This window comes from Syngnathoides biaculeatus, chromosome 11, assembly GCF_019802595.1.
Source record: "Syngnathoides biaculeatus isolate LvHL_M chromosome 11, ASM1980259v1, whole genome shotgun sequence".
NCBI classification, from domain to species: domain Eukaryota; kingdom Metazoa; phylum Chordata; class Actinopteri; order Syngnathiformes; family Syngnathidae; genus Syngnathoides; species Syngnathoides biaculeatus.
In genome coordinates, this window is record NC_084650.1 from 2,362,756 (window position 1) to 2,388,156 (window position 25,401).

The window sequence follows — 25,401 nt, forward strand, 5'->3', positions numbered from 1 at the left end:
GAGCTGTATGTGTTATTTAATGACTTCAGCCCATTTGTCACTTCCAAACTAAAATGTCATAGACAAAGGGGTTTCAAAGCTGGCATTTTATTTAGTGATTAGGCATTTGCTTTTTTTTTTTTTAAAGGGCCAATAGCGATTAATAGTTGTCAAGAATATTGGAGCCAATATTCATTGTGGTGTTAAAAATCTTGAGAGCAAAGTTTGAAGTAATAAAAACTCCAATACTTCATTAAAATGGCTTTAGGCATGTTTATTAATTAGCTTTTCAAATTCTAAAGTTTTTTTGGTGGGGGGGATCATCTTTATGAAATTTTAACAAAAGGTGCAGGGAGCTTCTGGCTTAGTAGCATGTCTCAAAGTTAAAAGACAAGCTTTAAAAAAATAACTAAAGTTTTCTATAGGAAATTAGATTTTCAACAAATTTCAATGTAAATGGAATGTTAGTGTTTTAAAGTAACGCTTATCCCCGCTTATCCCCACTACAGTCGAGGGCACCTAACCGCCTATCTCACCCTGAACGGATCACCAGGCAGATACAAACAAACAACCATTTACACTCACAGTCACACATATGGACAATTTAGCGCCTTCAGTTAACTTGCTGTGCATGTTTTTGGAATGAGGAAGGAAACTGGAGTACCCGGAGGAAAACCCACACGTGGGAGAAAATGCAAATTCCACACCGGGAAGGCTGGTTTTGAATAATAATATTTGTTTGAAGTTCAAAACCAAAAAGAGTTCCTCAGGTCAGCAGAATCTCTTATAAAGTTAACTGCAAATGGATAGAATTAGTTACCAAAGGTTTTCTAATGTAAATAAGAGAGCCTGAGCGGTCACCTCTATTAGTGGAGTGGGTCCTCCTTGAAGTTCAGATGTAGCTCATCTTCAACACAGCTACTGACAAGCAGGTCACGAATGTGATACTCAACATCTCATCAACGTAGTTGCCGAAAGATGCGTGTACACTCCGACTCCGATTGCAGGCATTTCCGTCATTCTCGTGTATTCATAGGCAGCTGCTTGCCCCTCCCTTTACAGCAGAACTAAAGACGCATTATTTGCTCGGTTTTAGACATGAATGCTTTGCTGTCTTACACACAATTCTCGACCAATCCCTTCAATGTGCATGCTTCCCTGCAAAAACAAGTACCTCTGTCACTATTTCCCTATCAATGTTATTGGCAAACGTGTTTCAAGTCATTAAACCGCTACCCACAGCCACTAAATGTATTTCCAAGAAAAAAGACTGCAATTCCTCTTACTACTTGAAAAAAAATTGCCCAACAAGTATAATCATAGCCGAAGTAATATTAGTAACAATAAATTGCTTCTTTCCTCTTTGTTTTATTGCAAAGCAATAGAATCAATCAATATGCTTTTACTAATCGGACTCTGTCCATTAGAAAACACATACAGTATGGTGTACTATAAGACACATAAAAGGCAAGTACGTCAGGAAAATATTCATAATGACCATAATTAGTTTGTACCCAATTCCCTTACAAGACAACATGAACCATCCAACCTGGACTGTCTAATGTGTATTGATTTCACAGTCGGAATGGTTGACTAATTGGCTCAAAAGTTACTGCATCCTTTTGGATTTTATCGTTTTGAATGAACCAATATTGTCATTGAAATTTAATTTGCAACCACAAATCGTAATCTGAATAGAATTGTTGCTAAAATGAAATGTTACACATCTAGTATAGCGTTTGGTGAGAGAGAGAGAGAACTTGAGTCCACCCACAATATTGCACCAAAACAGAGTAGTCTCCAATACACCCCCACCTGCCTGCCTGATGGGTGAGAGACATTGATGGTCTTGATATCCCACCGCACACCGACCAGCCAGGGTGTCCATGTGAGACGGGACATACAACATTGTCGCATTAAAGGATGGCCAGGGAGGGTAACCACGTCGGCGGCCTTGGGCCGGCAACAAGACCTCACGTGCTACCATATGAGGTGGCTTGAATGTATCCAATAAGACACACTCTTCACGTCCACATATCTCAAGCACAAAACCTTTAGGACCACGCTTGAGGTGCCTAAACAGGATGTTATACCTGGGTTGGAGGGGTAAGGGGAGAGCATCGTGGCGTACAAAACAAAACGAATGGGGACCAGTGTTAAGGGATCACTTGATCAACATGAAAAAAGGTCCCAAGGGGGAAGTGTCGGCAAAAAAATTCAACAGGAATGCAGACTGTTTGACTGAGCACCAAATCCACAGGAGCAGCTTTAAGATCCTCTTCCGGAACCGAGAGCAACCCTAGTATGACCAATGGTAGACGGTCATCCTAGTTGTCATCCAAGAGCACAGCACACAACTCTCCTTCAAGCAACCATTAAAAATTGTTTGCATGAACCATTACTCTGCAGGTAGTTGGCAGTAGTCTATTGTACCAGCATAACCAAGGACTCCACCAAATTTGGCCAAAGCTCTGAGAGTGTCCATTGAGGCAATATCAAATGACTTGCCAACACAACCCAGTCCAATAGGAAAGTGTGGACGATATCCTCAGTGGTTGTGGAGGACAGAGGAACTGCTTCAGTCCACTTGATGGTACAATCCACTTTCATGAGCAGGTGTGCAAAATCCTGCAGTTGTGGGAGGCGGACCACGAAATCCACATGTATGTTCTCAAACCCCCTTTCCACAATGGGAAAAGGCTCGAGGGTAGTTTTTGTGTGCCAGTGGACCAGGCCACATGGACATGCCGCACATGTACCTGCCCACTCCCTAACATCTTTGCTTAGTTCAAGTCACATAATCTTGGCAACAAATCATTTTGACTATATGCGTAGTTGCAAGTAAGACTGGGACTGCCTTACTGTATCAGCACCTCTTCAAGTTAAAGAGATGCACCTGCCAATTTGGAGATATTCGGACGTCTTGGTCATCAGGCTGGTCAACAGCCCTCCTGGAACCCTTGCACCATAAACACAAACTCGTGTGTTTAAAGACGTCCACCAGGTTACACTTGCTGGCTATATGATAAATGTCCATTGTAAACTTGGTAATGGTGGCCAAGCAGTATCGTTGGTGAGCCAACCACACATCTTACTTCTTCAACTTCTTACATGGCAAAAGTTAAGCTGCTTGTGGTCCACATAACCACTGAAACTGCCTCCCACCAGTAGGAAGATGATGAACGACAGAAGGCACTTCAACACAACACTGGGTAAAAAAAATGCTATACTTGAGGTTATGTCCATGGAAGCACAGTTGACAATCTGTAGCCGAAATCCTTGATGGGTGAACTATTACCCGTGCTAAGCATAACAGTTGCATACGAGATGTTATCGGTTGATAGAGGGCCGCAATGACAATGTCCTACTTCAGATCATCTTCCGTGAATCTTCTTAGGTTCTCAACATGCTGGAATAATGAAACTGGATCACTTCACCAGCAACCTTGTCCATGACCATAGAGGGAAGCAGGCAAACCTGAGAGCTGCTGTCCACCAGGAAACATTTGCCCAAAGACGAGTCAGAGATGGAGATCAGCACACTTTACTATAGTGCCGGCACTGAAGTTTCCCATAATCTCTTAGGTACAGAGGGGCACACAATACCAACCTTTTACACTGAACCACTGAATGGAAGAAATACAGGTCACTTTCACGTAGCCATTCCAGTCACCACTGTCATGTCGACGTTACCCACAGCTAGCTGCCTGAAGGGATTCACTGTCACACACTGCAAGGCCTTTCCTCTCATAGCAAGGGGGATTTCATCAGCTTCCTCTGATATGCCCCTGTAATCACCGTTAGCAAGGTAAATGGAGTTAACCAACACTGCGTGCACGACTGAATGTGGGACAATCCTGGAGAGAGGTCACAGAGAGGCGTATCGCAGCAGCATCAAGTCCAAAATAACTGTATTTAAAAAATCGACCATTGGACTTCAAAAACGCTGATGCGGATATCCCCCAAAATACCAAATACTGACCCCGATAATCAACCCGGCCGTTTGATCCCTATTTGTAACCCATTTCTGCTGAGGCCTGGTTGACCATTGTGAAGTCATATGGCAGTAAAGACATTTAAAAGTAACCAATTATTTAAAGGAGTTTAAAAAGATACAAAAACACAAGTAGGAAAATATATTATAAAGCTTAATTTGAGTCCAGACATAATTTATTCATGGTTTGGGAATACAATGACCATATTGTTGGTCCTGCAACACAGAGATCTCTCTTTGATGATGTCATTGTCAAATATGACAGCCATTCACGATGTAAGGAGAACTGTTTGTCTGTGGCGATGTCATAGTGTCAAAACATGACAGCCATATGAAGCAACAAAAAAGCTGCTTAGTCCGGTTGATTGAAAAGGTGTAAACTTCAGTTTGGGAGCCTGGTCGAACAAAATGGAGGAGAAAAGTGGCAAACATGGAGACAAAATGCATGCCAGAAGAGTATTTAAGCATTCACACATCCCACTTAGTGGAGAGTGTCAACCACAATGGCTCAAGAAGGAGCAAAACATGGCCACCTACCTCAAATGTCTAGAGGTAGATTACAGGAAACTGTTGATGGAAAACTGTGAAATCCGCAAATTTATGGAGGCCAACGAGAAGATTTTTTTAAAAACAAAGGCCGAGCTGTACAAAACCAATCTGGAGCTTGAGAAGGTAAAACTTTTCAAAGAAAATCTAACGGCAGAAATGTCGGAAAAGGAGTCTTCCTGGAATCGAGACAAATACAAGTTGCTTAAGGAGAGAGAAGCTATGCTGAATGAAATGAGCCAAATGGTGGAGGACATCAAGCACTTGGCCCTCAAGTACATGGTAAGATCTCACCAGTTTATATTAAAAAGTAACCTAAAAGCCTGAATGATGTTGCTGTTGATGTTCTCTGTTACCAGGAACTTGTGGTCAGAACATTAGAGGATGAAAATAGGCTAAAGCAGAAGGAGGAAGGCAAAGGTAAGGAGAAGAAAGGCAAGAAGGATTGCTCCTTATTTGGAAGGATGATTAACCGTTTTATCCCTAAAACATCACTTTAACTACATGAGGACAAAAGTCTGGATGGTGATTCTTTACCCTCTGCTGGAGAGTCAAGTGAGTGACTTAATAAAGCACATGTAGTTATAAGATTGTGTGCAACTGGACTTGTGGTGTGCAGACGACCACTGCACAGCAAACAATATTGGAAGAACTGGACATGACACCAAGAGGAAGTCAAAAATGAGGAAAATGTGGAGGCGCTACAGTATAACAGCTTCCATTTCTCTTGAAATACTTTGGAAGCATTTGAAGGGACATCTTTGAAATCAGAGGTCAATGATAATGGTTCGAGTTCCCCCCAAATCAGTGGAATGGGCTCAGGTTCATGCTAGATGAAGACAGGCTGTTCAGCAGACTTCCCACAAACTTGGGTGCATGAATCCATCGCTAACCTGTTGCTTTACCACAGACCGAGTACCGACATTTGAGGACTCACCAGGTTTTTTCTTAATGAGATCTGGTGAAAAAAAAAATCTTGAGCATGGTGAAAGTTTCAAGTTAATATATGAAGAGTTTGTTTTCAAAACGAGACATAGGCATTTTTTTCAGGTTTACGAAACTCGCGCCAAAATTATCCATTCGGAGCTGGATAATTTTGGCGCGAGTTTCGTAAATCTGAAAAAAATGCCTATGTCTCGTTTTGAAAACATACTCTTCATAATATATATATAATATATATATATAGATATATATATATATATATATATATATATAGAGAGAGAGAGAGAGAGAGAGAGAGAGCGAGAGAGAGAGAGATTTTTTTTTTTTTTAGGATAACCAATTGTCATTTGAAGATCCAACTGCATGTTATTTTACAAACAGTATTGCTGCACATTTTACTTAAATGTATTTAGCAGACCAGGAGTAGCTCATCAATGTTTTTATCTGATGTAGACTTGACTGTTGTAATGGTCTTCTGACTGTACTCCCCTAGAAGAGCATCAAACAGCTGAAGCTCATTCGGAATGCTGCACCTTTGGTTCTAAACAGAACAAAAGAGGTCAAAACATATTACTCGATATCTAAAGTCTGTGCACTGGCTACCAGTCAGCTTTAGAACAGATTTTAAAGTTCTGCCCCTGGTCTATAAAACACTAAATGGTTTGGGTCCTGAAAAATATATGAAAGAAATGCTAATGGAGAATTGGCTTCTGAGATCTACAGCCTTGGGTCAAATAGTGAACCATAAGCAAGCAAAGCAAACACAGCGAATAACCATTAACATTATGCTGCACGCAAATGTAACTTGCCAACAGAGGTGATGTCAGCCCTCAGTGTCAAATGTTTTTAAGTCCAAGTCAAAAATGTATGCTTTTTAAAGCATTTGCACTTTGAAATCATCTTTCTTGTACTGGATGCTGTTCGAATAATATTTTTCATTTTCTTTGTTTTAAATGTTAAGCTGTATTTTTTTGTGTTTTTAAATGCTTTTAATCATATAAATCCCCTGTAAAGAGTTAACTTGTAGATGAAATGTGTATTTTACAGTAGATAATTTAAACAAATGAGTTTGTTTTGCCTAAATGTAACCTGTATCACAAGCCATTTCACTCTGAAAGCTTCAGGACAATTGAAGTGATACATTATCACACCATTGTTTGCTCCTCTTTACTGGACATACCACGCCGCAGCAAGTCTCTCGCATGGCCGGTCTCGCCCGCGGCCTTGTGACAGTACTGTTACTCTCTCTGCCTGAATCGAGCAGTGCAGGACAGGAGAGAGGGCTCGAGAAACTGCTTGCTGGATGACCCACCACCGCAACTTGCAGGGTGGCTGCCTCCATCGCTGCTTCAGATAAGTTCATCATCCATTTTACCGGATATAATTCTACTTCACTTATGTCCTGCATGAACAGAGCTAACATGGCTCCCACTCCTTTCAAACTGCATAGTGACAGAAGGACTTTTGTAATCGTAGGGGGTCCATCTACTCCTATTAATATTGATGTGTATTTGCAACAATATGCTAGTTGGTTAAAGACTCAAAGCTAAAACATGATGGTAACCGTACAATATATTTCATCACCCCCACCATCTTTTTCAAGAAGACTTGTTGAGTAGGAGGAGACCATGTTGATCTCCTCAGGCTGCTTCACATCAATGCACCCCCTCGTCTACATTTCATGTCCTATAAATAGCCGATGCATCCAATTGGATCACCAAAAAAAGCAGCTTGTGATTCTTTGTCCCTGTTTGCTGCATATCTGACTGAGCTGACTCTGCATACGTTAAGATTTCTAACATCAGTAAATGATTATCTATCCTGTTACAGAAAAATCAAAGATGACTGAGAAATGGACACAAGATGAAGAGGATATGGTTCATTGGGTACGTATGCGGCAAATCATTATTTTTCCTTTTCTTGATATTAATCACCATTTAATCAAAGCAGTGGATAAAATGTCCCTATCCATATAAATATGTCATGTCTAAATGTTGCTCCTACTCTAATCCCGTTTTCAATCAAGTCTGCACCTGAGCAGTCAGAAGGGCAGCGTAAACGGTGAAAACAACCATGATAGCACGAGCATTTATATAAGTTTAAAGAATGTCTTTTTCTGAACTATCCTGTAATGTACTGTACTCACTGTCAAGAACTAACAATAATGTTCAGAGTCAGAATCATCGCTACGTCTGTAGTGCTGTAACACTCAGACATGACTCGTAACGTTTTGGTCTTGTCTGAGACTCGGATTGATTGGCCTGACTAAGATTTTCAAGACCAGCATCGATCTACTATTTTTCAAATTCAAGTTCTTCATAAGAATTACGGTTGTGCTCAAGACCACACTTGACTGACACCGAGACTTCCCTGAGACCAGAGCCTACCGAGATAAAGTCAAGACCAAGACTTTTAAAGGTCGAGACTGAGTCAAAACAAAGACAGCCTGAGACCAAGACTGGGACGAGACCAAAGCCATAAAACTACATTTTAAAAACCATAAAACATCGAACAATTAAAGTGCATTCCTTTTTTCCCTTGCTGTGTGATTTCAGTCATCATCTTGTCGGAGAGGAACACCATATATCATAGCTTGATATTGTTTACAGTGAAGAAAAGTATTTGAACACTCTGCTATATTGCAAGTTCTCCCACTTAGAAATCATGGAGGGGTCTGAAATTTTCATCGTAGGTGCATGTCCACTGTGAGAGAGATAATTTAAAAAGAAAAATCCAGAAATCACAATGTATGATTTTTATTTTAAGGATTCATTTGTGTGATACAGCTGCAAATAAGTATTTGAACGCCTGAGAAAATCAATGTTAATATTTGCTGCAGTAGCCTTTGTTTGCAATTACAGAGGTCAAATGTTTCCTGTAGTTGTTCACCAGGTTTGCGCACACTGTAGGAGGGATTTTGGGCCATTTCTCTACACAGATCTTCTCGAAATCAGACAGGTTTCTAAGCTGTTGCTGGGAAACAGGGAGTTTCAGGTCCCTCCAAAGATTTTCCATTGGGTTTAGGCCACACCAGAAACTTGATATGCTTCTGACGGAGCAACTCTAGTTTTCCTGGCTGTGGGCTTTGGGTCATTGTCATGTTGAAAGACCCAGCCATGACCCATCTTCAATGCTCTGACTGAGGGAAAGAGGTTGTTCACCAAAATCTAACAGTACCTGGCCACGGTCATCCTCTCCTTAATACAGTCCAGTCGTCCTGTCCCATGTGGAGAAAAACACCCCCAAAGCATGATGCTACCACCCCCATTCTTCACAATTCTTCACAGTAAGGATGGTGTTTTTGGGATGGAACTCATCATTCGTCTTCCTCCAAACACAGTTTGTGGAATTATGACCAAAAAGTTCAATTTTTGTCTCATCTGGCCAGAAAACTTTCTCCCATGACTCCTCTGTATCATTCAAATGGTCACTGGCAAACTTAAGACAGGTCTTGACGTGCTGGTTTAAGCAGGGGAACCTTCCGTGCCGTGCATGATTTCAAACCATGGTGTCTTAGTGCATTACCAATAGTCACCTTGGAAACGGTGGTCCTAGCTCTTTTCAGGTCATTGGCCAACTCCCATCGTGTAGTCCTGGGCAGATTCCTCACCTTTCTAAGGATCATTAAGACCCCACGATGTGATATCTGGCATGGGGCTCCACTCTGATTGAGCTTGACCGTCATGTTTAGCTTCTTCCATTTTCTAATGATAGCGCCAACAGTGGACCTTTTTTCACCAAGCTGCTTCGCAATTTCTCCATAGCACGTTCCAGCCATGTGGGGTTGTACAATTTTGTCTCTGGTGTCTTTGGTCTTGGCATGTTACAAGTTTGAGTCTTACTGATTGTATGAGGTGGACGGGTGTCTTTATGCAGCTAACAACCTCACACAGGTGCATCTGATTCAGGACAATACATGGATTGGAGGTGGACTTTTAAAGGCGGACTAACAGGTCTTTGAGGGGCAGAATTCTAGCTGATAGACAGGTGTTCAAAATTAATTTTTGCAGCTGTCTCACAAATTAATCGTGAAAAAATCCTACATTGTGATTTCTGGACGTTTCTTTTTAGATTATGCCTCTCACAGTGGACATTCACCTAGGATGAAAATTTCAGACCCCTCCATGATTTTCAAGTGGGAGAACCTGCAATATAGCAGGGTGTTGAAATACTTATTTTCTTCACTGTAGATATCATTATGCCCTGCACAGAGTCAAGACACTCTGCACTGATGGGAAGGAGCCCCAGAGTACAATTGAGCTTCCTTTATATTTCACATTAGATAGTGTTCTTTTCTTTGTATGCTTGTTCATGACTTAAATCACGAGCTGATATGAGTTGCAATAGATGTCCAGTTTCAGAGGTTGGCGAAAAGGCATTTGTGGAATTTCAAGTTTTCAGTTTCAAAGTATTTCAGTGATCATTGTGAGTTTTCTTTAACAGAAGGGTACCAACATAATTTTACTCGACATATGTAACTAGTATTCATTGTGACGAAAAAAATGTTTACTCACTATTTTAGATCGTTTGAAAGACCCAACCAAGCTTGACAGTTTTTTGCTTTGCATTATTGATCCTCAAAGTCAATTTTCAGTCAAAGCATGATTAAGATCCATCCATCCACCCGTCCATCCATCTTCTCCTGCTTATCCAAGATCTAGCAGGGAGGCCCAGACTTCCTTCTACCCAGCCAATTCATCCAGCTCTTCTGAGGGATCCCGAGGCATTGTCAGGCAAGCATATAGAGTCTCTTTAGCGTGTCCTGAGCCAGTCTTTCTCAATGGCCTCACTGAACTCTTCCCATGTTCGAGTTTTGGATTCAATGAACACCTGCATTCCGCTTGTGCAACCGGTACCCATTAGCTGCCTCAGGAGTCCCACAGGTTAAAGAAAAAAAAAAAAAATGCCAACAGGAATCTTTCAACTTGACGGCATCCATCACCCATTGGTGTCCACTAACGTGTCCAGGGATTGCCACCATGATAAGCGTCGACCAATTTACAGCCACAGCTCCAGTGTGTCACCTCAGTAATAGCTGCATTGAATATCATCCACTTGCACATGATGTCCCCGACCCCCCCAGAACATGAGCAAAGTTCTTTCGTAGGTGGGAATTGAAACTTCTTCTAAAAGGGGATTCTGGCACCTGTTCCTAGCCGACCCTCACAATATGTCTGGGCCTGCCACATTGTAACAGCATCTGCCCCCACCAACAGAGCCAACTCACCACCAGATGGTGATCAATTGTAACTCCAGCCCTCTCCACCCGAGTGTCTAAGACATGTTGCCTCAAGTCCAACACCACAAAGTCAATCATCAAACTGCGACCTAGGGTGTCTTGATGCCAAGTGCACAAGTGGACACCCTTATGCTTCTTGAATATGGTGTACATTATGGATAATCCGCAGTGAGCACAAAAGTCAAATAACAAGGGGGGCATTCTTCCCAATCATACCCTACCAGCTCTCACTGTCATTGCCCACGTGAGCAACTCAAGTCCCCCAGCAGAATAATGGAGTCCACAGTGGGAGCACTCTCTATCACCGCCTGTAAGGACTCCAAAACAGGTGGGTACTCTGAACTGCTGTTTGGTGCATAGGCACAAAATACAGTCAGGACCCGTCCCTCCACCCAAAGGCAGAGAGAGGCTACCATCTTGTCCACTGGGGTTAACCACAACATACAGGCGCCAAGCCTGGGGGCAATAAGTATACCCGATACCTGCTTGGCGTCTCTCACCATGGGTAACTTCAGAGTGGAATAGAGTCCCAACCCTCTGAAGAGGCTTGGTACCAGAGTCCATGCATTGTGTGTGGAGACGAGAACCACTATTTCTCGTCGGAAGTTCTCGACCTCACACGCCAGCTCTGGCTCCTTCCCTCCCAGAGAGCTGATGTTCCATGTCCCTAGAGCCACCTTCTTTAGCCGGGGATCAGATCGCCAAAATCCCTGTAGCCCCACCTCCAGGCCTGGTGTGAGAGCGGGGCCCAGTGACCCGTGTTCCGGCAAGGGTAACTACAATCCATTTATTTTAGTCATCTTATGGGTCTTTTTGTCGTGCTTTGTCTGGTGCCTCATCTAGGGCCTGTTTGTCATGGGTGACCCTAGTGGGGGCATGAAGCCCGTGACAACTTCACTTCTAAGGTCAATTCGGGACACAAACCCCTCCACCACTATAAGGTGACGGCTTCCAGGAGGGGCATGATAAAGATGTTCTGCCTTTTTAGTGGGGTTAATAGAAAGAAAGCTTGTTTGGACTTCATTAAGTCTATAACAATCAAGTAATTTACAGTAACTTTGTTGCTATTAAGTTGTATACAGATAATACTGTACACTTTATAGATTCAAACTATTTTTTTTTGTTATTGCTAACTGAATCTGTAAGCTACTTCAAACTCTAACTCAAATTGTTAATTGTAATGTGTCCGGTTCAGGTTTTAAAACATTTAATAAGTAAAGATCAACAAAGTCAAAAGTGCACATCGTGAGACATCACCTGTTGAATTCCTGCACAATCTATAATGTCAGCATCCTGGCTCAAACAATCCAGAATGCTACCAGACGTTGAAACTACACTGAGGTAGCTGAGTCCCAGAAGAGCAAAAGTCCATAATGTTACATAAAATCATGCTTCAGACAAAGTCAACCTTCTTGTCAATAAATGTTTTTATATTCATGTTAATTTTAGTTTGGAGTTAGCACTGTCTCTTTGGCCTTTACTCAGACGTATGTAAGGTTATGTCATTCGCGTGCAACTGGATAAACCTCAGCACTCAATTCTATTTCTAAGAAACATGATGACTTCAATTGACAATATTTGTTTAGTCTTCAGTAAAAAAAAAAAAAAAAAAAAAGTACACTAATGAGAAAAATCTAACAATTCAACTGTTTCAAAATCCCGCAAAAAAATGCATGCATGATTGTGGCAAAATGTATGTTATTACTGCGTGTTTCCTTTGTTATTTGAAATTTTCTCGTCATTGCAGTCTGCTTACATTGGACTGAAGCCAGCTAATTGTAGGTCGGTGATATTAAGCCTGCTGTGTAGCAAATGGCCTGCCACTGAGTAGCAGGCAGCCCAACGTGTTCCCCAACTCTGGCACATAGTTAGCTGAGATTGCATTCAAAACATCACATCTTCCCCTTAAAACGCAAATCAGACAGCAACCGATTTGCTTTGAGTAGCATCACTTGGAATTAGTATATATAGTTATCACTCAGTTGGGTTAAAATAGAGCAAAGTATGGAAAAAATGGTTGAAATGAAAAGCAAACCATTTACAAAATTAAAGAATTATCACAAAACTTGAGTCTTGCATCGTTCCTGAACGATTTGTTCAAAATAATTTCTTTTTTTAAATGAAAGTACTGAACATAATCACTTCATGAAGATAATGTATTTGTTTTTCTGTGAGCACTGCTGCGCCTGAGTTGGCTGGCAGTGGAAATGGAGCTGCTGTAATGTTTTGTCAGTCATAAATTGAATTGTCAGTGAATGACCAATGAACAGCCACCATGTGGGTGGGGAAGGGATTTCAGTGGACTGTAAAACACACGTAAGTCAACCAGTTAAAGGCGTGACATACTAAACAGTTATCGTACTGCCATGCGTGATTTTAATTGGTCATTGTCATCCTTGTGAGGATAGCTTTCACTGGCAACCATTTCTTCAAGCTCATAGTAAATGTTGAGTCAGCCGAACGCATGAAAAGAAGCATACACACATGGTGTATAATGGACAATGTCTCTATTATCGTAACAGACGACACGAAAGGTTATGAAAGGACACGAGCAAAATTAATCAATTGGGTTAGGCAAGCAGAAGCTGCAGCAACAGGCCGTTGGGGGGAATTCGAAAAACCACAGTATGTACATACTGTATCCATATTATTATTCTCTCTCAGTGTTGTTTAATATTCTGATTATTGTAATGCTGATGTGCAATTCAGGCAGGCATGCAGGTGCCTATCACAGCTATTTTCTGGTTGCCAGCAAATCACAGGACACATATAAACCAACCATTCATACTCATTGCTGAGGGGAAATGTAGTCTTCAATTGATCTCTACCATGCATGTTTTTAGGATGTGAGAGGAAACCAACGCAGGCACAGGGAGAACATGCAAACTCCACAAAGGCGTAACCAGGATTTGAGTAGTTAACCAGTACTTCACCATGTTAACCAGTACTTCACCATGAGGCCCAATAAAATACATAATTATAAAAATCGATTGGTAGGACAATTATTTCTGAATGCACAACTGGTTAACACATCTGCCTCACAGTTCAGGTTTAAATCCAGTACCAGCACTCTGGCACCTATATCCCAGCTGACTCTGCATGAGAGGCTGAACTAGTCGTCACTGATGGTGTAGAGGCACATTTGCCTGGATTTGGTGCAGGCCAAGTGGGTTAAGTTCCCATTCTGTGGCGGTGCAAAAGTGGTGTAACCAGTCCAGGTGTGATTCACAGTGGCATCATTTGAAAAAGTCATACCTTCTTTTCTCAGATGAGCTCAGCTGGTCTAAAGTGGAACTGCAGTGTTCTTTCTCTCACTCTCCTTCCGTGCCGTGCATGATTTCAAACCATGGTGTCTTAGTGCATTACCAATAGTCACCTTGGAAACGGTGGTCCTAGCTCTTTTCAGGTCATTGGCCAACTCCCATCGTGTAGTCCTGGGCAGATTCCTCACCTTTCTAAGGATCATTAAGACCCCACGATGTGATATCTGGCATGGGGCTCCACTCTGATTGAGCTTGACCGTCATGTTTAGCTTCTTCCATTTTCTAATGATAGCGCCAACAGTGGACCTTTTTTCACCAAGCTGCTTCGCAATTTCTCCATAGCACGTTCCAGCCATGTGGGGTTGTACAATTTTGTCTCTGGTGTCTTTGGTCTTGGCATGTTACAAGTTTGAGTCTTACTGATTGTATGAGGTGGACGGGTGTCTTTATGCAGCTAACAACCTCACACAGGTGCATCTGATTCAGGACAATACATGGATTGGAGGTGGACTTTTAAAGGCGGACTAACAGGTCTTTGAGGGGCAGAATTCTAGCTGATAGACAGGTGTTCAAAATTAATTTTTGCAGCTGTCTCACAAATTAATCGTGAAAAAATCCTACATTGTGATTTCTGGACGTTTCTTTTTAGATTATGCCTCTCACAGTGGACATTCACCTAGGATGAAAATTTCAGACCCCTCCATGATTTTCAAGTGGGAGAACCTGCAATATAGCAGGGTGTTGAAATACTTATTTTCTTCACTGTAGATATCATTATGCCCTGCACAGAGTCAAGACACTCTGCACTGATGGGAAGGAGCCCCAGAGTACAATTGAGCTTCCTTTATATTTCACATTAGATAGTGTTCTTTTCTTTGTATGCTTGTTCATGACTTAAATCACGAGCTGATATGAGTTGCAATAGATGTCCAGTTTCAGAGGTTGGCGAAAAGGCATTTGTGGAATTTCAAGTTTTCAGTTTCAAAGTATTTCAGTGATCATTGTGAGTTTTCTTTAACAGAAGGGTACCAACATAATTTTACTCGACATATGTAACTAGTATTCATTGTGACGAAAAAAATGTTTACTCACTATTTTAGATCGTTTGAAAGACCCAACCAAGCTTGACAGTTTTTTGCTTTGCATTATTGATCCTCAAAGTCAATTTTCAGTCAAAGCATGATTAAGATCCATCCATCCACCCGTCCATCCATCTTCTCCTGCTTATCCAAGATCTAGCAGGGAGGCCCAGACTTCCTTCTACCCAGCCAATTCATCCAGCTCTTCTGAGGGATCCCGAGGCATTGTCAGGCAAGCATATAGAGTCTCTTTAGCGTGTCCTGAGCCAGTCTTTCTCAATGGCCTCACTGAACTCTTCCCATGTTCGAGTTTTGGATTCAATGAACACCTGCATTCCGCTTGTGCAACCGGTACCCATTAGCTGCCTCAGGAGTCCCACAGGTTAAAGAAAAAAAAAAAAAAATGCCAACAGGAATCTTTCAACTTGACGGCATCCATCACCCATTGGTGTCCACTAACGTGTCCAGGGATTGCCACCATGATAAGCGTCGACCAATTTACAGCCACAGCTCCAGTGTGTCACCTCAGTAATAGCTGCATTGAATATCATCCACTTGCACATGATGTCCCCGACCCCCCCAGAACATGAGCAAAGTTCTTTCGTAGGTGGGAATTGAAACTTCTTCTAAAAGGGGATTCTGGCACCTGTTCCTAGCCGACCCTCACAATATGTCTGGGCCTGCCACATTGTAACAGCATCTGCCCCCACCAACAGAGCCAACTCACCACCAGATGGTGATCAATTGTAACTCCAGCCCTCTCCACCCGAGTGTCTAAGACATGTTGCCTCAAGTCCAACACCACAAAGTCAATCATCAAACTGCGACCTAGGGTGTCTTGATGCCAAGTGCACAAGTGGACACCCTTATGCTTCTTGAATATGGTGTACATTATGGATAATCCGCAGTGAGCACAAAAGTCAAATAACAAGGGGGGCATTCTTCCCAATCATACCCTACCAGCTCTCACTGTCATTGCCCACGTGAGCAACTCAAGTCCCCCAGCAGAATAATGGAGTCCACAGTGGGAGCACTCTCTATCACCGCCTGTAAGGACTCCAAAACAGGTGGGTACTCTGAACTGCTGTTTGGTGCATAGGCACAAAATACAGTCAGGACCCGTCCCTCCACCCAAAGGCAGAGAGAGGCTACCATCTTGTCCACTGGGGTTAACCACAACATACAGGCGCCAAGCCTGGGGGCAATAAGTATACCCGATACCTGCTTGGCGTCTCTCACCATGGGTAACTTCAGAGTGGAATAGAGTCCCAACCCTCTGAAGAGGCTTGGTACCAGAGTCCATGCATTGTGTGTGGAGACGAGAACCACTATTTCTCGTCGGAAGTTCTCGACCTCACACGCCAGCTCTGGCTCCTTCCCTCCCAGAGAGCTGATGTTCCATGTCCCTAGAGCCACCTTCTTTAGCCGGGGATCAGATCGCCAAAATCCCTGTAGCCCCACCTCCAGGCCTGGTGTGAGAGCGGGGCCCAGTGACCCGTGTTCCGGCAAGGGTAACTACAATCCATTTATTTTAGTCATCTTATGGGTCTTTTTGTCGTGCTTTGTCTGGTGCCTCATCTAGGGCCTGTTTGTCATGGGTGACCCTAGTGGGGGCATGAAGCCCGTGACAACTTCACTTCTAAGGTCAATTCGGGACACAAACCCCTCCACCACTATAAGGTGACGGCTTCCAGGAGGGGCATGATAAAGATGTTCTGCCTTTTTAGTGGGGTTAATAGAAAGAAAGCTTGTTTGGACTTCATTAAGTCTATAACAATCAAGTAATTTACAGTAACTTTGTTGCTATTAAGTTGTATACAGATAATACTGTACACTTTATAGATTCAAACTATTTTTTTTTTGTTATTGCTAACTGAATCTGTAAGCTACTTCAAACTCTAACTCAAATTGTTAATTGTAATGTGTCCGGTTCAGGTTTTAAAACATTTAATAAGTAAAGATCAACAAAGTCAAAAGTGCACATCGTGAGACATCACCTGTTGAATTCCTGCACAATCTATAATGTCAGCATCCTGGCTCAAACAATCCAGAATGCTACCAGACGTTGAAACTACACTGAGGTAGCTGAGTCCCAGAAGAGCAAAAGTCCATAATGTTACATAAAATCATGCTTCAGACAAAGTCAACCTTCTTGTCAATAAATGTTTTTATATTCATGTTAATTTTAGTTTGGAGTTAGCACTGTCTCTTTGGCCTTTACTCAGACGTATGTGTCACGCAGGAAACTCTGCACATCAGGACACTCACTGATTCCTGATTGTTCTTTGATTCCTCTGTGGATGGCAACCTAAAGTTAATGATGCTTTTGGCGTTGACAGTCTGTAATTCAAACTACTGTAATGTATCACATTACAGATAAGTTTAGACAATGTTCTATTTACATCACTGCATTTATGAAGGCGACCACTTACAATTGTATACAAAGAAGATTTTGATCAATTTTTGCCAGACTCAAATTTAGATAGGTGTACTTAGTCTGATGTCTGCTTTATGTTATAACAGATAATGATCAAAGCAGACATGGGCCTACGTTCAAGTCAAATTTTGTGTTCCCTCTTGCCAAGTGACACTTTGATATCGGCACAGTCAGGAGACGATTGTTCAGTTAGTTCAAAAAAAAGAAAAACTGCCCCGCTCTTTAAAACATTTTAAACATTATGTGTAATAACTGTATAATAATAATAACAATAATGCAGATTTTGTTATTCATTCTACACTCAAAAATGCAGTAATTCTTCCTTTGCTTTTGTATGGAGCAGACACTAATTGCCAACTGACAAAAATATGCTAAAGCAATAAGTAGCCCTATAAACCCTGTTTTTACTTATGTGTGGAGTTTAAATCATCAAGGTAGTATAGAGTACATTTCCCATCTATGCGCTTGGGTTTTTACAAGCCATAATTTTCCTCTACAGTGATTTTAATGAGTCATGTTTGTGGTGTCATGGAGAGAGAATTTTTCACATGAAGGATTTAAAGGTTATGTCATTCGCGTGCAACTGGATAAACCTCAGCACTCAATTCTATTTCTAAGAAACATGATGACTTCAATTGACAATATTTGTTTAGTCTTCAGTAAAAAAAAAAAAAAAAAAAGTACACTAATGAGAAAAATCTAACAATTCAACTGTTTCAAAATCCCGCAAAAAAATGCATGCATGATTGTGGCAAAATGTATGTTATTACTGCGTGTTTCCTTTGTTATTTGAAATTTTCTCGTCATTGCAGTCTGCTTACATTGGACTGAAGCCAGCTAATTGTAGGTCGGTGATATTAAGCCTGCTGTGTAGCAAATGGCCTGCCACTGAGTAGCAGGCAGCCCAACGTGTTCCCCAACTCTGGCACATAGTTAGCTGAGATTGCATTCAAAACATCACATCTTCCCCTTAAAACGCAAATCAGACAGCAACCGATTTGCTTTGAGTAGCATCACTTGGAATTAGTATATATAGTTATCACTCAGTTGGGTTAAAATAGAGCAAAGTATGGAAAAAATGGTTGAAATGAAAAGCAAACCATTTACAAAATTAAAGAATTATCACAAAACTTGAGTCTTGCATCGTTCCTGAACGATTTGTTCAAAATAATTTTTTTTTTAAATGAAAGTACTGAACATAATCACTTCATGAAGATAATGTATTTGTTTTTCTGTGAGCACTGCTGCGCCTGAGTTGGCTGGCAGTGGAAATGGAGCTGCTGTAATGTTTTGTCAGTCATAAATTGAATTGTCAGTGAATGACCAATGAACAGCCACCATGTGGGTGGGGAAGGGATTTCAGTGGACTGTAAAACACACGTAAGTCAACCAGTTAAAGGCGTGACATACTAAACAGTTATCGTACTGCCATGCGTGATTTTAATTGGTCATCCTTGTGAGGATAGCTTTCACTGGCAACCATTTCTTCAAGCTCATAGTAAATGTTGAGTCAGCCGAACGCATGAAAAGAAGCATACACACATGGTGTATAATGGACAATGTCTCTATTATCGTAACAGACGACACGAAAGGTTATGAAAGGACACGAGCAAAATTAATCAATTGGGTTAGGCAAGCAGAAGCTGCAGCAACAGGCCGTTGGGGGGAATTCGAAAAACCACAGTATGTACATACTGTATCCATATTATTATTCTCTCTCAGTGTTGTTTAATATTCTGATTATTGTAATGCTGATGTGCAATTCAGGCAGGCATGCAGGTGCCTATCACAGCTATTTTCTGGTTGCCAGCAAATCACAGGACACATATAAACCAACCATTCATACTCATTGCTGAGGGGAATGTAGTCTTCAATTGATCTCTACCATGCATGTTTTTAGGATGTGAGAGGAAACCAACGCAGGCACAGGAGAACATGCAAACTCCACAAAGGCGTAACCAGGATTTGAGTAGTTAACCAGTACTTCACCATGTTAACCAGTACTTCACCATGAGGCCCAATAAAATACATAATTATAAAAATCGATTGGTAGGACAATTATTTCTGAATGCACAACTGGTTAACACATCTGCCTCACAGTTCAGGTTTAAATCCAGTACCAGCACTCTGGCACCTATATCCCAGCTGACTCTGCATGAGAGGCTGAACTAGTCGTCACTGATGGTGTAGAGGCACATTTGCCTGGATTTGGTGCAGGCCAAGTGGGTTCAGTTCCCATTCTGTGGCGGTGCAAAAGTGGTGTAACCAGTCCAGGTGTGATTCACAGTGGCATCATTTGAAAAAGTCATACCTTCTTTTCTCAGATGAGCTCAGCTGGTCTAAAGTGGAACTGCAGTGTTCTTTCTCTCACTCTCCAGCAAGTAACCAATGAGCGGCCAATGAGGATGCAGAGGGGAGCGACTGAGCAGAACGTTCTGCCATGTGATTCGCCAAAGGAACGAGATGGCAGAACCGCCGTGTTCTGTCACTACTACTGTACTAGTGTAATGAATGTACTGAGTGAAAGGATGTGTACTGCTCATTTAACTTCCTCCACGGGCCAGTTGGGGTTCACCAAGCAGTAAATTATTATCAATGTTATCTCCTCTTAGGGACAAGTGTCCCCTCCTTGAGTTGTCACCTTATCTTGGTGAAGGGGTTTGTAAGGCCCAATGATCCTAGGAGCAAAATTGTCTGGAGCTTCATGCCCCTGGTAGGGTCACCCACAGCAAAAAAAAAAAAGTCCTAGGGTTAGGGTTAGGGTTAGGGTTACAAAGCGTGGGTCCATAAACCCTTATGATGAGTACAAAGAATGGGTCTAGGTTTCCTTTGCCCAGACGGGAGTCAATGGCGGATAACCTCCGGACACAGACATGGATATTTTGGACTCGAAGGCGAACACCTGGTAGCAACCTCTACACCGATCAGGCTCAGCCAGGCACAGCCCGAAAGGGTAACGTGTGTCCCCTTTCCCATGGGCTCACCTCTTGTGGAAGGGGCCATAGGGGTTGGTTGCAGTGTGAGATGGGGGGTGGACGAAGGCACGCGTGATATTGACGAGCCAATCCCTGGCTACAGAAGCTGGCTGTAGGAATGTGGAATGTCACCACTCTGGAAGGGAAGGAGCCTGAGTGTGAGGTCGAGAGGTTCTGACAACATTTAGTCGGCGTCGCCTCCACACATGGCTTTGGCTTTGGTACCAGTCCTCTTGATAGGGGTTGGACTTTCTTGCAACCTGGAGTTGCCCACGGTGAGAGGCGCCGAGCAGGTGTGGGTTTCCCAAACCTCCCCCAGCTCAAAAACTACATTGGGGTTCACCCCGTTGCACAAGAGGGCAGCCTTCCTCCACCTTCGAGTGGGGAAAGAGTCCTGACTGTAATTTGTGCCGGTGCACCAAACAGCCGTTCACAGTACACACCCTTTTTGGATTCCTTATAGAGAGTGCTCTGGATTTTGTGGGTCAGTCCTGGTTGAGACACATCTGCAACAACGCATGGACATCAGGGACAGCGTGTCTGGGTTGGCAGGCTGGGTGGTGGTCCCCCTTTTGAAGATTGGACAGAATTTCTAGGTGCTGCTGAGGTGAAGAGGAGGTTCGGTCCAATCTTTGCTTTTTGCAGATTATGTGGTTCTGTTGGCTTCATCAAGTCATGATCATCAGTGTGAGTTGTAATGGCTATTTGTTTGATAGCTGGTATAGGTTCCGGCAAACCCGCAACCCTTGTGAGGTTAAGCGGCAAAGAAGATGGGTGGATGGATACTTTACCTGAAAAATGCTGGTGGCGAACTAGTGGTTCCTGTGCTACATTGAGGACACCTGTACACAATGTGCTGTCGGCATGCGAGAAGACTAGTGAGGGGTGGCCAGCCACGCCAAGGGAAAACTAACCTTGCTGAGTGGGAAGAACACACTTTTTACCTGGTGCTTATCAAATGGCAACCAACGTGCCTAGGACTGGCATTGGTGCTGAGAGGAGTGTTAATTAGTGATGCTTCCCATAACCGTTGAATACCTGAATGTATTGTGCAACCATGGTTATATAACTTGTTTTTCACTATCTTCTTCGCATGCATACACTCACTTGTTTTTCGCATCACTCACTTGTTTTTCACATCACTTGTTTTTCTGGTCAAGACGTCTGGACCGTTTCACTATTTTGTTCGCATGCATACCAAAGACGACCATTGTTGTGGGATGTCTTGACAGTTATGGCTGCGTAAGATGTTTTTCAGAGCCTGAAGGACACACTTAGGTGTCAATAGTAAATCAGGAAACAATTGTTGCGGCGCCAGGTGGGACGGGTAGGCCACCCGCCCTTTCTCTCGCACGCAACTGAAAAGTATAATAGAGAGATGCAGAGTACAAACAGGTAGAGTCTGCTGCGGGTTTCGTATGGACGCCCAGCTGGTTGACAAGCGGACCTCTACCTGGGTGATCGGCTCTCCACCTTCTCGGCATAGGTAAGGGGCTCATATGATTGATTTCACGCAATGTCAACTGTATTTTGAGAACTTGCATTTGGTCGAAATAAATATGCCAGTTATTGAGGCTAAATAGCATTTGGGAACGTTGGTCTTTTGTTGAGTGTCGTCTTTGTCTCCTGAGCGCCGACCAGCACCGATCCTTTCAATAAAACAGGTGCGATGTTCATTTGCTGTCTGGTGAGTGACTTGAGTACAGACAAGTGTGTGATCCATGCTACACTCATTTGTGTTGATAAAATTTCTTTTCCATCCACCTTGAACTGGTTTTGACTTCTGTCATGCCCCCATGATCCCAACTGTCCTCTTTTGCACACTTGCTGCTTTACATGACCTCTCCTGAACACGAGGGGGCTCCCTCTGCTTGGATTGAAGGCCTCAAGTGTTCACATCAGAAAGGTGTCAGATGTTAACTGTGTTGGCGGTAGATGGACAGAAAGTAAGTCGGCCTAGGAGAACTGATCCCTGAGCTGATAGAAAGTCAGAAATAATGAATTCTGGTTTATTTTGTCAGTCAGACTGGGAGTGAATTCACTGTTATCTAATCAGTTTCCTGCGTGACCCTGAACTTAGTCTGCAGGTGTCACCTATAGCAGTGGTTCTTTCCTCCCAGATGTCATGCTCCTGGCTTCCTGCCCAGGCTGGCGTGGCCAGCCAATCAGTCAGAGCACACCTGCACCGTGTTACAGTTGATGACGCCCAGTATAGATAGGACGTGAGGGACGACTTGTCCTCCGCTTGATCGGAGTCCTTGATGCCTCGTTCCCGCAATCCTGTTTGCCTGACTTCTGCTCTCCATGCACCGACCCACGCCTGTCCACTGACCACCCTCGTAAGCCTGCCGTACTATTACTTCTGATTGTTTGGACTGTCTGCCTGATCCCAGACCTTGGACCGAATAAAGGTTTCCTCTGTACTGTCTGCTTGTCTCTGGAGTCGTGCATTTGGGTGCACCCTCGAGCCCCGTTTCGTGACAGAACGATCTAGCCATAACATGGACCCAGCCGACTCTGAAGCCATCCGCCGTGTGCTGCAAGTGCAGGGCAAACGCCTGGGCGAGCAAGAGGCTGCTCTCCAGGGTACTAATGAACGGATCCATGAGCTCTGCGCCCAGCTGGAACTGTGGCTAGCTTCTCAAGCTAGCGCGACTGCAACTGAGCCTCCCCATGCCGGCATAACTCCGCTCTCCCGACCAGGGCGGTTCTCAGGCGACTCCGGCAACGTCAAGCCCTTCCTGGCGCAGTGCGATCTCCACTTTGAACTTCAAGCGTCCGCTTTTCCCACGGACCGCTCCCGGATCGCCTTCGTCATTTCCCACATGACGGGGAGGGCGGAGGCGTGGGCCACTGCTGAGTGGAGTCGTAACTCTGAGATCTGCCGCTCATGGGCGAGGTTCGTCTGTGCGCTCACCCAGGTTTTCCAGTACGCAGCTCCGGAATGCCAGGCGGCGTCCTCGCTCATGACAATTCGTCAGGGACGTCGCCGCGTGTTCGACTACACCATTGAGTTCCGGGTCCGGGCTGCCGAGAGCCGTTGGAACAAGGAGGCCCTCCATGACGTGTTTTACCAGGGACTGTCCCCACAAATCCGTGGCCACCTCGTTGCCATGGATCTTCCGCCTTCGCTAAACTCCCTCATCGCATTTGCCCTCAAGGTGGACCAGCGCCTGACTGTGCAGAGGCAGATGGACGGCCAGATGGAGAGGCTCAGCCCGGTCACTTCTCGGCCACCCGCGTTGTCTGCTACATCGGAACCCATGCAAGTGGAGGGGCTTGGCAGCCCAGCGGAGGAGCGTTTACGTCGGCGACGAGAAGGGCGCTGTTTCTCCTGTGGGCGTTTGGGACACGTAATCGCCCGCTGTCTGGCTCTGCCGAAGCGCCCCGACCTTGGGATCTCGACGCCGGTGTGTGTGCGGTATACTGGCGCTAAGTCGGAGCGGTCGCTGTTGCACCTCACAGTCGGGACAGACGCTCATTCATGCGTAGTAACCGTGTTCATTGACTCTGGTTCAGATGCGAACCTCATACATCCGCGGATAGTCAAAGCGTTGTGGGCGGAAACCTTTCCCACACAGCGTCCTTGTGTTGCTTACGCCGCCAACGGCAAGTTCCTCTGCCGCGTAACACACCGCATGCAAACTATACATATGGACTTTCCGGACGGGCACACAGAGCGTATTAGTTTCCACGTTTTCAATTCTAGTAACAGTGACATAATCCTGGGGAGCCCGTGGCTCAAGAGACACAACGCACAGATTGATTGGGTCACGGGTCGGATTAGGGCATGGAGTGAGGACTGTCGCAAGCAGTGTGCCGTCGCCGGGGAGGATGGAGGGATCCAAGTTGCCGAGCTTAGCACCGCCGCCGAATTAGTCAGTACCCTCTTCCTACCATGATTTGAGGGAGCTTTTTTCGAAGTCTAAAGCAGGAGCTCTGCCGCCGCATCGACCGTATCACTGTGCCATCGAACTCCTCCCGGGTACCTCACCCCCCAGAGAGAAACTGTTCTCTTTGACAGGACCGGAGCACCAGGCAGTGAGGGAGTACATCGAGAAGTCCCTGGCAACCGGACTTATTCGACCGTCATCCTCACCAGCCGGCGCGGGGTTTTTTTTCATTAAGAAGAAGGATTCCACCTTGCGACCCTGCATCGACTACAGAGGATTGAATGACATCACGGTCAAGAACAGGTATCCCTTGCCCTTGATAGCTACAGCCTTTGAACTCCTCCAAGGAGCCCGGATCTTCACCAAATTGGACTTGCGCAGCGCGTATCATCTGGTGCGGATCCGGGAGGGCGATGAATGGAAGACGGCTTTCAACACTCCCACGGGGCATTACGAGTATCTCGGGATGCCCTTCGGACTGACCAACGCCCCGACTGTCTTTCAAAACTTCATTAACGACGTGCTTCGGGAGTTTTTGCATAAATCCGTCTTTGTATACCTGGATGACATTCTCATCTTTCCGGCAGATCTAATCTCTCACATTCGACAGGTCAGAGAAGTGCTCCAGCGTCTGCTGCAGCACCAATTGTACGTTAATATGGACAAGTGTGAGTTCCATCGAGCATCCGTGTCCTTCCTGGACTTCGTCCTGGCTGAGGGAGAGATACGTATGGACCCCGGGAAGGTCGACGCGGTGCGGCGTTGGCCTACCCCCGCCAACAGGAAGGACGTACAGAGGTTTTTGAAATTTGCTAATTTTTATAGGAAGTTCATAAGGAACTTCAGTTCCGTGGCCGCTTCTCTGCATGCGCTCACCTCTCCACACACCTTCTCGTGGTCCGGGACCTGCCAGGAGGCCTTCAGCAGACTAAAGGCAAGTTTCACTGCTGCGCCCGTTCTAATTGTTCCGGACCCAGATAACCAGTTTATGGTGGAGGTGGATGCATCTAATTCAGGAATCGGAGCAGTCTTGTCTCAGAGAAGTCCCAGAGACG

At 44.1% G+C, this 25,401-nt stretch overlaps 2 protein-coding genes across 2 annotated transcripts in view; both read left to right on the forward strand.

Annotated features, from left to right (window-relative positions):
- The first annotated feature begins 4,380 nt into the window (after positions 1–4,380).
- LOC133508982 (chromosome partition protein Smc-like) lies at positions 4,381–5,018 on the forward strand. Its single transcript, XM_061835587.1, has 2 exons — positions 4,381–4,800; positions 4,878–5,018. The coding sequence occupies exons 1-2, from the start codon at positions 4,381–4,383 to the stop codon at positions 5,016–5,018; spliced, it is 561 nt and encodes a 186-aa protein (XP_061691571.1).
- A 2,066-nt stretch (positions 5,019–7,084) lies between these two features.
- pmt (phosphoethanolamine methyltransferase) overlaps positions 7,085–25,401 on the forward strand; it is a 36,483-nt gene continuing 18,166 nt past the window's right edge. Inside the window, exon 1 of the mRNA XM_061834375.1 lies at positions 7,085–7,346. The gene's annotated coding sequence lies outside the window, so the exon portion shown is untranslated. The remainder of the gene's footprint in view (positions 7,347–25,401) is intronic.

Excerpts from the sequence above, each read along its gene's own strand:
- LOC133508982 (XM_061835587.1), top strand. The coding sequence starts at position 4,381 with ATGGAGGAGAAAAGTGGCAAACATGGAGACAAAATGCATGCCAGAAGA. Across the intron at positions 4,801-4,877 it reads ACTTGGCCCTCAAGTACATG|GAACTTGTGGTCAGAACATT; the intron begins GTAAGATCTCAC and ends CTCTGTTACCAG.